The 14,439-nt window shown below is 40.2% G+C and overlaps 1 protein-coding gene across 4 annotated transcripts in view; it reads left to right on the top strand.

Annotated features, from left to right (window-relative positions):
• phkb (phosphorylase kinase, beta) overlaps positions 1-14,439 on the top strand; it is a 110,706-nt gene that overhangs the window by 75,992 nt on the left and 20,275 nt on the right. For all 4 annotated transcript variants that reach the window (XM_065953174.1, XM_065953172.1, XM_065953175.1 and 1 more), the window contains 4 exons: positions 2,768-2,823; positions 3,614-3,707; positions 12,413-12,496; positions 13,358-13,462. In XM_065953174.1, coding sequence (XP_065809246.1) covers positions 2,768-2,823; positions 3,614-3,707; positions 12,413-12,496; positions 13,358-13,462 — 339 coding nt within the window. The remainder of the gene's footprint in view (positions 1-2,767; positions 2,824-3,613; positions 3,708-12,412; positions 12,497-13,357; positions 13,463-14,439) is intronic.

The following is a 14,439-nucleotide window of genomic DNA, read 5'->3' on the forward strand; positions in this document are numbered from 1 at the left end:
CTGAAGCACATGCACATGAGTGACATTTATATGTGCATGATTAAAACCAATAGAGACAACGTATGGATAAGAAGTTTTTAATCTATTTTTTCAAATTTATATTGTAGTATCTATCTATTTTTTGTACATTTTTATTTAATTTTTATTTTTTTATTTAAATTGTACTGTGTTCACTTTTTGTTTGCAATCTTTGCTCTTTGCTGCTGTAACACCGTAAATATCCCCGTTGTGGGATGAATAAAGGATTATCTTATCTTATCTTAACAAAACTCTCCTAAATGACAATTATAAAAACAGAAAACATAAATGTGTAAGTAATATTACATCACACACAGACACAGAAAGTATAGGTGCTGAAGATGCAGCCGCAACCCCTAAATACACGCAGAAACATAACAATCACAAATACAACAAAAAGTTGTATTACACCAGTTTTTATCCCTAATTGTAACGGTTATGTGTCCTCTGGTTTACACTCTGTCTGATGCTGTAACAGCCTCTAGCATCTTGTGAAGTGAGAATGGAGTTTCAGTAGAGGGACGATGTCCAGCTGCACTGAATTTGCAGGCATATGTTAACAGAAATGAACTTGAATAAATCTTTGTTAGATGTCTGTCAATGGGTTCACTCAGCATCCCTGAGAGGGTGCTGCCAAACATTCATCTTCTTCCTGCTTCCACATCCGGCCGTGGCTCAGTTGGTTGGAGTTGTTGTCTCTTAACCAGAAGGTTAAGGGTTCAATCCCCAGCTCCTGCAGCAACAGAATGTGACCTTGGGCAAGACACTTAACCCCGAATTGCTCCTGCTGCTTTGGTGGCGGCGAATAAATACTTTATTGATGCAGAGGGAAATTCAAAGCATCCAGTAGCAGGTTACAAAGACGTACATGACATAAAACATTTGTTACAAATTAACCACAAAACCGATGCCCCCCCTCCCATACATATATATTAACCTGAAAAAAAGATTTAAGAATACCTCTAGATGAAACACATTTTTTAGCAATGTTTAAAAAGAATACAATTATCAAAAAACAGACAGTGCAAAGTAGGTGTAACATGCGGCGTAAAAGCGCTTTGAGTAGTCAGAAGGCTAGAAAAGTCCATCTACCATCCAGTCTACCAATTACTTTAAAATAACCAAAACAGCAGCAGGTGAGTCTGGGGGGTTTGAGCCTCTGAATAACCCAACACCCGTCAGAGTGAAAACAGAGCTGAGAACAACCAACCCACAGGGAGTTTGACCTCACTCTCTTTTTAGAAAGTCATATCTCAACAGTGTATTAACGTAAGGATATATTTGATATCTGCTGAATTCATGTTAATGATGTCACATATCACACCTTGAAGTGCTCTATGACTCTGACACAGAACAGCTCTGTTATCCGTTCCCTTGCCACACACACTTAAACTGACTGACAGATACACACTCCTGTGAATACATTTACAGCCAAATAAACTTACAGTCAACGAGGGGGTTTAAATAAAAGTGTCTGTGTTTTCTGGATATAACAGGTTTGGATACTATTGTTTCTGTTCTAATAACACACCCCAGCTTTTTGTACTTTTAAAAAATTCAGCTTGTCTGACATGTTCGCCTTATTTGCATTTGATTTATTCCCCGTAATGCATTCAGGTGCTCCGCTGGGAGAAGAACAACTGTGAAGTGTAGCTACTCTGTGTTTATCCCTGATTTTTTCGTCGAGCTCAAGTGGTCTGACGTTACTGCAGAGGAAAACACATCTCCTCTTCCTGTCTTCTCTCTATTTTCATGTTGTTTTGTCTTCTTGTCTTTCATGATGTTTCTCAACCTGCATGAGTAATGTGTTGCTCTGTTCTGGCCAATTGTGACTGTCAGTTATGTAGCAGGACTTGTTTAAGTGCCGCCATGACGCGCTCCTGCTGAGGCACGGCATATGAAAGCAACAAAGAGACGTGTGTTGAGGAGACAAAGCTGTTTCTGTAGTAAATGAAAACATGTAATTTTTTACCTTATTTTGTCCTTTTTGAGCCGTTTTAAACTGCTGCGATCATGTCAAATACAAATTTACGTCTTATTATCGATCATTTATTTACTTCCTTTTATAGACATGTAGTGTAAATTATGTCTAGATGAATGACATTTACCCATTACACAATGTCTTCCTAGCCATTAGTCATGCTACCAGATGGATGGATGGATAGATGGATGGATGGCTGGATGGATGGATAGATGGATGGCTGGATGGATAGATAGACAGATAGAAAAGAACAGTAACAGGATGGAGTAAAGCATTAGAATAAGAATCAAATAATATAACAATTGTAAACAGAGTACATGAAAAAAAACATATTCGATCCAAACCAAATTTATTGAGGGGAGCACATTTATAGACAGTTGTTCAAATTGCCTAGCAACAAACAACCATATAAAAGAACTCAATAAAACAATAAGACCAATATGAAAACAACAGGACAATAATGTCGTAAAAGTCTTAGGACCAAAATGGAATCCCATAGTGCACTATAATGATATTTTAAAATCTACAATATCTATAGAGAACAGACCTTAAATATACGAGAAAGAACACCCTTAGTATAATAACATATAATATGCAAACATACTATGCTGTGAGCGATGTAGAGGTGGAAAGGTTTACACGCTCTGTATGATAATATGATTTACAGCGTTTTCATGAGTACAAACACTTGTCATAAAACCACTGATGCAACATGTATGAGAACCGTGTTTACCATGTTAACGTCTGTATTCTCTGTCTCTCTCACAGGGTCCTATTGAGAATGATGTTGTGATTCACGTGGCCCTGATAGCAGAGAGCCAGAGGTAATAAGTGTGTGAGTGTGTGTTTGTGTTTTTGTGTGTCTCTTAATGTGTTTCAGGTCATACAGTCTGTTTTTTGTTTTTTTTACCAGCCCTCTTTCCTATTCAACTCTCTCACTCCTGCAATTGTAGTGAGCTCGTAAAGCTGGAGCTCAAGCCGACCTGTTACTCCTTTCATCGTGTGTGTGTGTGTGTTCCTTTTAGTTTGTCTGTGTGCACATGTGTAAGAGTGTGTGCGCGTGTGTGTCAAACAGGGTGAAATGACTTTGTGAAGCTTGTTAACCTGTAGCTTTAATTTTTTGCTGCTGGCAACTTCAGAAGGATGCTCCATGTTTGTCTCCGCGACACACTCACTATTCACTATTCACTATTCACTATTCACTAGCTAAATCTTCATAACAAGACCTGATTAACACAAGTTTTGTATTTGTCTCAACACAAGTTCAACAGATTTATAAAAGCTCTATTGACATAGCTGCAGCTTCAATATCCATGGACTCATGAAGCTGCAGCTTTACAAGAAAAATCTAAGCTGATATATTTAAAGGTCAACAGCTACACAGAAGATCTATTCAAGGATAAAAGGACAAAAAGAAAAATCATGTTTCTGTGTGTGTGTGTGTGTGTGTGTGTGTGTGTGTGTGTGTGTGTGTGTGTGTGTGTGTGTGTGTGTGTGTGTGTGTGTGTGTGTGTGTGTGTGTGTGTGTGTGTGTGTGTGTGTGTGTGTGTGTGTGTGTGTGTGTGTGTGTGTGTGTGTGTGTGTGTGTGTGTGTGTGTGTGTGTGTGTGTCTAGATTGCAGGTGTTTTTAAACACCTATGGCATTCAGACCCAGACGCCCCAGCAGGTGGAGCCTATCCAGATCTGGCCTCAGAAGGAACTGGTCAAGGTAACACAAACAAATATTGTTAACACATTTTGCACATGTCTAGCTCTCTCTCTTTCTGCAAAGTACATGTGCAGACGACTGAAACAGGCTTCTGAAATGAACCAAATTACCATTGATTTTCCTAAAAACAAATCACTGTAACAATTTAGCAGCCTGCTTACTCTGTTCTCTGTCTATTGCTTGTTACATACTGTGATAACTCCATCCTCAATATTAGCAGCTTTTATGAAAGTGAGAAACAAGCATGCATTCATTGGCTTCAGGGGCTTTGCTATGTTGCAGTTGATCCTAGAAGAAGACAGGAGAATACATCTAAACATCTTTCTTTGTAGGGCCGAACAACTTTCCCCTGCTTTGAAAAGTTATACTAGGCTGTTATTTCATCCGAGTGCTAAAGTAGAGAATTTAAAAAAGAAGCTTAAAACTAATCTTCAGTGGCGATCCCAGAGTCGGTTCGGGCCTTAAGGCAAAAAAAATCATCGGGGGCCCCTCCAACCATCAACCATTATCTCTGCCGGTGTCCAGAAGCGCTCTTCCTCTTTCTTGTTCCACTCCCACAGATAATTCCTCCTCATTTTCCTTCTGTGACTTTTCAATGACAAACTTTGGTTTTCACAGCAGTAATGCATGCGACGCTTGGCACAGCAAGGAGAGGGAGTGATGTCAGTTGGAGCCGAATTAGGGAGGTTTCCCTAATGTCATTGCATTTTGAGTCACTGCTGCGGGGGCCCCCTTTACCAAGCAGTTGCCTGCTTTGACTATTGAGAGGCAGCGTCTCTGCAGTTCTAATATGAAAAGTGCAATGCATTTAAAGTGTATTCTTACTGTGTTATAATGTTACAAAATAATGACTTTATATGCAAGGTTGTAAAGATGGGGAGGGCTTTCCCCCAGCTCAACTGAAGCCTCAAAGATTACATTTCACTGTAGCTGTCGATATCCCAGAAGAACTTGGCTCAGTCAGTCCATTTCCTTGTCACCCAAAGATTTCCTGCTCAAGATTTGCTTCTCGATTGTCCCATCAATCAAGTCGAAGGGATTGATCAGCTGAGCAGTGATTGTTCATGTTGATTGATCGAGGTAGTGGTTCAGCCTTCATGGTGTCACTTTGGCAAATGAGAGATGCATGGAGCTGAGCCACTTCCAAGATTGTTCTTAGACAATCATATAGGTGATGAAAGATATCCCGGATGTTGATATGTGACATTCTTGTTTAATACAGACTTTGTTATGAAACTTTTTTTTTTGACAAAGCTGCATCTTCAACATCCAAAGACTCATAAAGCTGCAGATGAGGTTAAAAAAACAAGCTGATGAGTTGCTGGAGCTCTCAAAGAGAATATATAAGGGCTGTAAGCTGTAGATGGAGGGAAATCTGAGATCCAAGCAAACTCTGCTCGACCTTGGAAACAGCCTCTTTTAGATCTTTGAAAATACGTGACTGCTTGTCAATAAGCTGAGGTGTCAGCCTTATGATACTCACGCCTCCTACAGCAAATAAAAGAAATATAAACTAGAAAGCCTTTTCAACCGTATTCTCACATTGTGTTTTTAAGTTCCCCCTCACAGGAGGGGAACACAATGCATCTCTTTCTTTGGCTTTGTGTTGCATGAAGCTGTCTATTGTGAAATCTGTCTTCAAGCAAAACACACAAAAAGGCAAAAATCTGATGTGTGGTTGGACAATGCAACCAATATCAGAAACTTTTAGAAAGATCCGAACAATAAAATAATCTTTAAGGCAACAAAAGTGGACACAGGCAGTAAGACGTGAGGCTTCAACAGGAAGTGTTTAAAATGTAAGATTCTTAGTTAAGGTCAGAATGGACACAAACAGGCTGACAACATTATCAAGTTTATCAATATGTTTCTTCCTCTATAGCAAACAAAGGGCTCCAGAATAACCCCCTTACATGATCAAATCTTGGTGGTGTTAGTTAGTTATTGTCACTTTCTTGGTTACAAATTGTGGCACTGTTTTAATTTCCCTCCTCAGTGATTGAGTATAACAGACAACATTGCATTACGCTCTGACCCTGTATAATTAAATCTACATTTTTCAAGCGTTATTGCTAATCAGTAACTTAAGCTATTTTCTTTCCTCCAGTTCTTGTTCGCTAAACAGGCTGCTTTGGCTTTCAATGGGTCTGATATATTGGTGTAAAGAAGAGTGATCCTGACTCTTTCATTTTAGTGCTATTGCTGTTCTTGCAAGTCTAACATCAAAAGTTTTGTAAAAGGATAAGACGTCCATGAAATCCTTCTGTTTCTTTTATTGTAAACCTTTTTTTTTTAAGGGTCAGGGTTACGAGAGGTAGAAAATGTGAATCTGCGTGTCCAATGTTTTTCAAATCCATTATCAGATGTATTCATTTTCAACTTCAATAAACAAAAGTAAAGATACCCTAATAATGGACATCTCACCTGTGATGAGACTTGATTCATTGCAGAGGTTGCTTACAGGAAAATAGATTTTAAAGACTATAGAACACTTCCACCGCTAGCTGCTGTTTCCATCCTGTCCACTCTGTTTCTTTTATCTGCAGCAGATTACACCTCGTGTTCTCTCATATTCATGACACCAGCCACCACCTCCCCTCCAAACTTGTTTCACTCCCATTGTGTCCGTCACTCAAAGCCTGCTCTCCCCTCTCCGCTGTCCCTCGTCTGCATGTGTACTGTTTGAAGTCTTCTCTCTCTCCTTTGTCACATCTGTCAATCAAACCTTGCTCCCTTCCCTCGCCTCTGTTCCTCATCTGTCATGTCTGTCATGTGGCGACTATTCTTCATGCCACCTTCTTCAAAACAAACAATTTTTTTTTTCCTTTCCTGTAATCACTCTGGGGATCTGAAGAGACCGACTATCCGTCTCATCCGTTTCTCTAACCCCACTCTGTCCTCTGGGCCTCAGTCCTGCCCGCCCCCATTATGTCCAAACAACTCTCCCCTCCAGGTCCATCATCTGCCTTTGAACTGTCATACCTGTAACTTTTCTTTCCTCTCCTCTCTCTCACCTCTCTCTCTGCAGCGCGGTATACTCAGCCTCAAATGGATGTGCAGTTGTGAGTCAGAGCGGGGCGTTGTGCTGAATATTAAATCTGAAAGCTCAGACAGACGTTTCTTCCTCGACAGAAATCTGTTTATCTCAGAGTCACCACCATCTCCGCTGCTGCAGGCTGCATTTGCTCACCTCACCTCGCCCCCAGCAGCCGTTTGATTGTGTTGACAACAGCTGCCTGATGATGGGAGAGTGGCAATTACATTTTGCAATGTGTTATTCCCACCCGTACACCCTGAAGCTTATCCCGTCGCAAATCAAAGCTCTTCCCAAAAATAGCATTCTTCTTAAAGCCTCTCTCTCGCTTTTCACATCTGATAGTCGATGTTGACGACATTTTGGTTTTTTATAAAGACTTTCATTCTCCTAACATGTTGCCGTTTAAAGCCACACCTGGAGTAAAGGAGGCCCTCAAGGCAAGCTACGGAATAAGATTGCAGGTCTCAAAAACACATACTAGAATCGTCTTACCCGGGTCTCATTATATTATTATTGTCAATTATTCCTGTTGGTCATAATAATAACATTTTATTTGTGAGCATGAGCAGCTGTACTCCCAGGTTCACAAGATCACAGGAGAACTACAAGATCATGTGAGGATTAAAGAAAAAAGGCGTGCAAACAATATATTGCTTGGACTTTCTGAGGATGATTTGCATTTCAATCAGTGCCTCCTTTGGCGTAGTATAAGTGGAGTATATGAACGGGAGTCTGTATATTGTGTTGTGTTTTGAAATTGACTTGAAGCTCTGTTGTTTCCTTGTCTGACAAATCTAATCAAAGTCACCTGATAAAACATCTGTGGAATCACACATTTTTCAGCTGTAAGCTAAAAAGGCTTTAGTCATTACAACACTTAAATATGGTGAGGCAGAATTCATCCAACACTACAAAGGAAACAGACATAAACAAATACTGCTAGCTAGCAGTTGCCTGTCAGCCTTAGCTATCGCACCCTGAGGAGTCAGGTCAATATATTGACTTATATAGTTGAGGTATCTTGTTGGGACAAGAGTTGGAAATTAGCAATAGCCATATACTCTTTATGCAGCACATCAGTTTCATGTATGTAAAATCAGTTGAATTGAATTGAATCATGTTGAATTGCATTGTCCCTATTAGATAAATAATTTCAAATGGTTGTTACAGTCCTCTCTTTCATTTTTCCAATTGTCCTCATTAAGCACAAACTTATTATATTTTGTCAAATAATTTCAACAGATGCATTTTGGTTTGAGATATATTAAACCAACCAATCAAATTGGACACAAAACAGCAAAGCAAAGGAGCAGCAAAGGTCAAAAGTCATTGTAGGCAATAACTTTATAGACATCCAGTTAAATTACTGAACATTACTCATTCTGCAGCCTGTAAGCAATAATTGAAAAAGAACGAGCCTCATGCACACAAACGTGTAGCAGGAAGTTGCTGTAATATTCAAAGCTTGCTTTTGACTTGCTTTGCTTGGGTCAGACATAAAGTATCTGAGTTTTTTTTGTCAAAATCTTGCAATCATGAAATTAAGTACAAACATAGTACAGGGTTTCTTCACAGGAAAAAAAACTGCAAGAACCAACAATTAGTTTTATGATTATTGAAGCACTTAAAGAAACGCACTGATATCCTATGAAGACATTTATCTGATTGTAACCTAAAGGCTTTCAGAACCTGAGGGCTTCTTTCCAAAACTCAAAAAGCTGATGGCAGCACAGGGACCTCTTACAAAATGATTTTCAGCTGTCTGGCAAGATGCTGAACCCCTACCTGCACTATAAGTCCCTTTATATGACAGATTCTGCTGTGAAACTAAATCTGTACTGCAAGGTTTATGTGACACCGACACTTACACTTACATTATATAGGACAGCAGCCTCCCAGTCCTTTCTGAGCCCCTATCAAATCGTGAAACGTCCATTAAGTGAATTTAAAGTTTTGCAGTTTGTCTGTTAATAGTCTTAAACTCTTGAGCCACTGCAGACGTTTAAAATATAACGTTTTAACACAGATCTTATTATCTCTACCACCTGTCAGGCTTTCTGTTTGTGCTGCGGTCGGTGGAAATGTGAGGGAATGAAAGGATGCTTTGATAGGCTGCAGCGTGTTGTCCTTCTTCATTGGTATTCTGCACAGAGGAAGAGTTGGGTGCAGAGGTTCCTTCATCCTCCCTCGGCTTTTACTCTCCAGGTCTCATCTTTAGTTGTCAGAGCAGTGATTTGCTATGCCACTTACTCTCAATTAACATTTCTCTTTTTTTTTAAAAAAAACACTCTGCTTTTCCTCTCTAAGTGTTATATATTTAAATTGGTCCAACCCTGTTGTGTGTTCAGCTCATCTTTTTCTAAGCAGTTAGGAAGAAGACTGGAGTAGCAGAGCACCACCTTTTGGTTGACATTGTGAATTGCATTTGGTTTGAGATGGAAGAATGCGGCATGGAGGGCTTGATAGGCAGATTTCCTGCAGAGCGTGTGTGGGTGCACTGATGATGTTTCATGATAGAGCGGATTGGGAGCTGTTTAAATTTAGAATTGACAAGCTGTGACAAAGGGTATTAGTGGTCTTTCCCCCGTCCAGGCACAGAAGAATTGCAAATCAACACAGCTACAAAATACTGCAAATTCATGTGGTGGTGTGTGGGCTCAGAGCTAGAAGAGCTAGAGGAATCAATGCCCATCTTCTTTCTCTCTCCATCTTTGTATCGTGGCGTTTTGACAGCAGGCGACACAGCGGTGAGAAGCTTTTATCTGAAGCACCAAAGAAACGTTCTGGAAACTCATCGGCTGGAGCTCCAGTATTGCCCTCGCTCCCGTCTCTAAATGCATTTCAGAGATGGCTGCGGGGGAGGCCATGACCTATTCCTCTGCTTTGTTTTGACCAACTGGGGAGCCCTTTGATCTAAGTCTCAGTAATCACAGCAGCACCTGCTATATATTCAGAATTCTTGTTTATGCTTCTTGCTTTTTCTAAGGGTACACTTATGCAACATATTACAAGTATCACATTCATTGCAAAAGACCTAAAATGAAACATTTTCTCGGGTACTATGAACTTATGGAGCAACCGGTTTCTACCTTTGGGACCAAGGCCTGAATACAATGCCTGAGACTCTTTTAACCTCTGAAATGTTCCTGCCAAAGTACAGGGACTTTTAGATATGAACTGAATATTTACTTTTGGTCAAGTACTTGCAGCATTTAGAATCATTTTTCCGTGTCAGCAGACCAACAAGTCTAATTTTAAAGAGTCCTTAGATCTCATGAAAAGTAGACAACAAATAACCTTTTAGCACCTTGAAGTAGTTTCTTAGACTGAAAGTCTTGGTTAGGTTAGGTGGAAACATCACTAATAGTGTTTGATACTGTACAGCTTGCCTTAGAGTTCAGGCTTATTAAGTGCCATAAAACTGAATTGAACCTTGTATGATTTTTACTTTATCCGCCATCTCTGACACCGCAGAATTTCAGTCCGCCAATTAATTGTGTTACTTGACCTTAGCTACTGCGCGCACATCCTCTACAGCCAAACTTTGTCTGAGTTGAGCATTAATATCGAGCCCTCTTCTAGCCTCTGTGCTCTGGACATCCTGCACTGCTGATGTTAACATTTCTCAGCTCATAAAGTTGCTTTATACTCGAGATCAGACTTGACTCAGGGTTTTCACCTTGAGACTGTCGGACCAGGCTGAGTCTTGAGACTTCTGACGTGATTAAACTACAATATTTCTGCTGTAGGGATGCAGACAGGCTTGTCAACAGTGTGTGGACAGATTAAGCATGACCAGAAAGAAACCACTTACTCCGAGGTTTAAAAACGAGGGACCTATTCCAACCTCCAGTCCAAAGTAATCCATTTTTTAAATGGGAAAGTGGAGATATATACCACAGAAAAAAGATAAAAGACACTTTAATGTCCCTGTTGGTAAATTTGTCTTGGACTCTGTCCTGCAGTTACAAAGAGAATAACATTCATACATAAATAGAGATCACACAAAACACATAACGATACATCCTAAAACATTCATGCAACTTCATGTGACAATATCCACATAAATGAACACCTTCTGACAGTAGCGATATATTGACATATTGCACAGCCCCTCATTTTCACAGGTAGGCTCAAATGAATGTTTACAACGGTTCAGCATGGTCAGAGGAAGCCTGAATCTTCTCCCAGAGGGTAAAAGCTGTAACTCTGAGTGAAGAATATTGGACAGATCAGACACGATTGAATCACCTTTTTTCCATACTTAAGAATGCTAGACTGTCTGAAGCTTCAGAAAAGCTAAATCAATCAATAATGTATTCTTTTGACATTTCCCCCATGTCCAGGCGGGCGCTCCAAAAGACCCAGTGAATGGGCCCTACACAGATCTGACTTGATCATTGATTTCCAAACCTATAGGTTACTCTTGTTGAAGTAAAATAAAGTATTAAAAACACAAGTGATAAAGCATGAATCAAACCCTGGTGCTGTTTGCTAAATCATGCCAGTTTCCTTACTAAGAACTACTATCCTTGAAGTACTGATTTCAAATTAGCTTTAAGTTTAGAGCTTTCTAGCTTTAGTGTGTGATACAAGTTCAATGCTATTTCCTAATCCTTTTCTTTACTAAATCAGCTTGAGGCACATTAAGTCTGCTGGCAAGCACATTTTAAAACAGCCACACCATGTTGTTAGCGTTACATAGCTAGTTAGCACCAGATGGGTTAATCATTTAGCAGCAGTTGTCAAATACTGAACAAAATCAACACCTATACTTTGACAAACCTGCTTTTGTCATGAAGACAAACATTAAATACCAGTCTTTCCGAAAATGTAGAAAAATAAAGTTATAAATCTGCCACTGCTATCCTTGCTAACTTCTTATGGCGGCAGTAGCTCAGTCTGTCTGAACTTGGGGTGGGAACTGGAGGGTTGCCATTTCGAGTCCTGGTGCGGACCTAGTCTGGGAGCTAGAGAGCTGCCGTTCACTTCCTGAGCTCTGCAGATGGGTTAGAGCTCAGGAAAAAAAAGGAATTTCCCTGCATATTTGCTAGCATGGGAAGCATGACAAGTATCTCAACTTCTCAGGGCATGTAGGGTCAAGTGTCACTAGCTATGTTTCAATATTCATGATTTTAGTAGTGTTACATTTGCTAAGTGTCTCACAGGGAAAATACTGAACAACATGCTGTTGTTTATTTATCCTAATGAGAGCTCAGCAAGGTATCAGTGTCTCTCTTTATGGGTCCCTGACTGTCAGCACAGCAGTATTATCAGCTCCAGGACCCATGGGTGTGCTTCGGTCCACTAAGCACGTTGCTGATGGCAGCACAGGGACCTTTCATTATCAACATGTCTCATAACTTTACACGCAGCTAATATCAGTAGGTGGTGTTGCCATATGGAGGTAATTTCAGCTTATGAGTCGCAGCGGCACAAATGTCTCTGTGGGACTGACAGATGATGGAGTCACACTTTCATTACGATGTGGAATGGCACTGTGCAGCGTGACATTTCAAATCGAATGTGATGGTTTTAATCTCAAAGCAATGCTGATACAATCACTGAGACATGCACAGATTGAGATGTAGATTGTAGTTTTTCTCTGGAAAGAGAAGGATAACAGTAAAAATATGTGCATCATGTGGATGTTGTGCTCTCTCTGCAGGCATATCGTTTCCTTGCCATCAATAAGAAACTGGGATTGAGTGGGCGTCCAGAGAGGCCAGTTGGCTGCATTGGGACCTGCAAGGTAAACACACCTACACACACATGCATATACTTCAGGAAGAAGGCACACATGTTGACCTGCTGAACAGATCATGTGCAACCATGAACTCGCCTCCACACATATTGATTTGCATAAACTTCCCTGAGCTCTGTATAGCTGACTGCAGCTCAGAAAGTCAACTTGGAAACAGAAAATATACACTTCCAAGTGCTCCCCTCTTTATCAGACAAACAGTGTGCATCAGTGAATACTGAATAGATTTTTTCTTATTTGAGTGACTTATTGCATTTTAATATGCTAAGCTGCTTCCAGGCAGTCTGTGTGTCCATGTGGGTGCATACTATGTTGCTTTGGAAGTGTGTGTTTCTAAAGTTCCTCTGTGTGTGTGTGTGTGTGTGTGTGTGTGTGTGTGTGTGTTGCTGATGATGTTTGCAGTGTCTCCCAATGAAGGTCATAGCACGACAGAGAATAAGTTAAGCTGTAGCAGCCTCCCTACACAAAGAGGTTGCCAAACAAATGAATCACGGCTCCCGACGCATTGCTAAGACAATATTATAATGGAACATTTATGGGAAAGATGGCAGACTGCCAGAGGGCATTATAGCCATCAGTGTGTCTGCTCAGGTGTGTGTGTTTGCCCCCTTTGACAACTGGTATGTGTGAAAGGGACATTTGGACCTCCTGTGTGTCTGTCCTTTATGTTTGTGTAGCTGCTATTAGCAGAGGTTGTGTTTCCTCTGTGTGTCCGGGCTCTCTTAGGATTGATGACTTGTTTTAGACTCAGCCCAGAATAACGTATACGTGGCTTCTTGTGAGCCATCCGTCTTCTAACGCAATAGTCTGTGTGTGTGTTTGTTCTTCTGTGCGTTTGTCTCCCTACAGATTTATCGTATCCTGGGCAAGACGGTGGTGTGCTACCCAATAGTGTTTGATCTAAGTGACTTCTACTTGTCCCAAGATGTTATGCTGCTGATTGATGACATTAAGGTGAGTCAGGGTCACAATTATGGAGCTTACTAATGCTGAAATAACTGATTTACACCATGGACTGGGTGGAAAAGTTGACTCTGATTGTGTCCATTAATTCTAGATAATAGACACCTCTTTAAGTACTTCAGTAAAAGTGTCACCATTTAAAATGACTGCTCTGCTTTAACAGGAGCCTGGACCTAAAGTAAGTTTGAAAGTAAATATTCAAAGACTAGTTAAAGATGTTTTCCGCTCACTAACAGGCGAACAAGTACAACAGTCTGTTAACCTTTTTTGGTGATATGATAACTGATAAATGGGATACAGCTAAACAAATTGGAAAGAAGATGGTGAGACTGTCATTAATATTTTTTTTTTACCCCAGTGTACACAAAAGCTTACCCTCTGAACTTTCTGATACTTTTGATCATGATACGACCCGACTCGGTGTGGGGAAAAGGCAGAAACATTAAAAACCAGATGGTGTTGGTTTATTAAAGTTATTTATTAAAATAGCAAAGCAAAAGTTGTGGTACAAAATGGAAGGGCCGACAAGTGCTACTCGAATCATTAACAAAGTAGACCAGAAGGACTCCAGATTAGGACTTTCTAACGGGTGAAAAGAAAGGAACATATAACCAACCTAACTACACTGACTAATCAAACATAACAACAAATGAACAGCACCCGTACCACAGTGAAAACCCTAATGTAAGTGTATACAAAAACTCACAAACACAGACACTCCAAAACAGAGGTCACTCACACAAACATGAGAGGGGGTGCGTCACAATAGTGATCATCTTACTTCCTATTTATTTCAATTAGTTATTCATTCAAAGCTTGATGTTGATTTGGGGACAACGACATGGCTGGTTAACTAGGTCTTGCTGTTAAATCAACTGTTACATATTATTTACTTTATTTCCATAATACACAAAGAAGTCAACTTTTGAGTCCTTCTGTCATACCATCGACTTTTTGACTTAAAACTG

This window comes from Labrus bergylta, chromosome 3 (assembly GCF_963930695.1).
Source record: "Labrus bergylta chromosome 3, fLabBer1.1, whole genome shotgun sequence".
NCBI classification, from domain to species: Eukaryota; Metazoa; Chordata; class Actinopteri; order Labriformes; family Labridae; genus Labrus; species Labrus bergylta.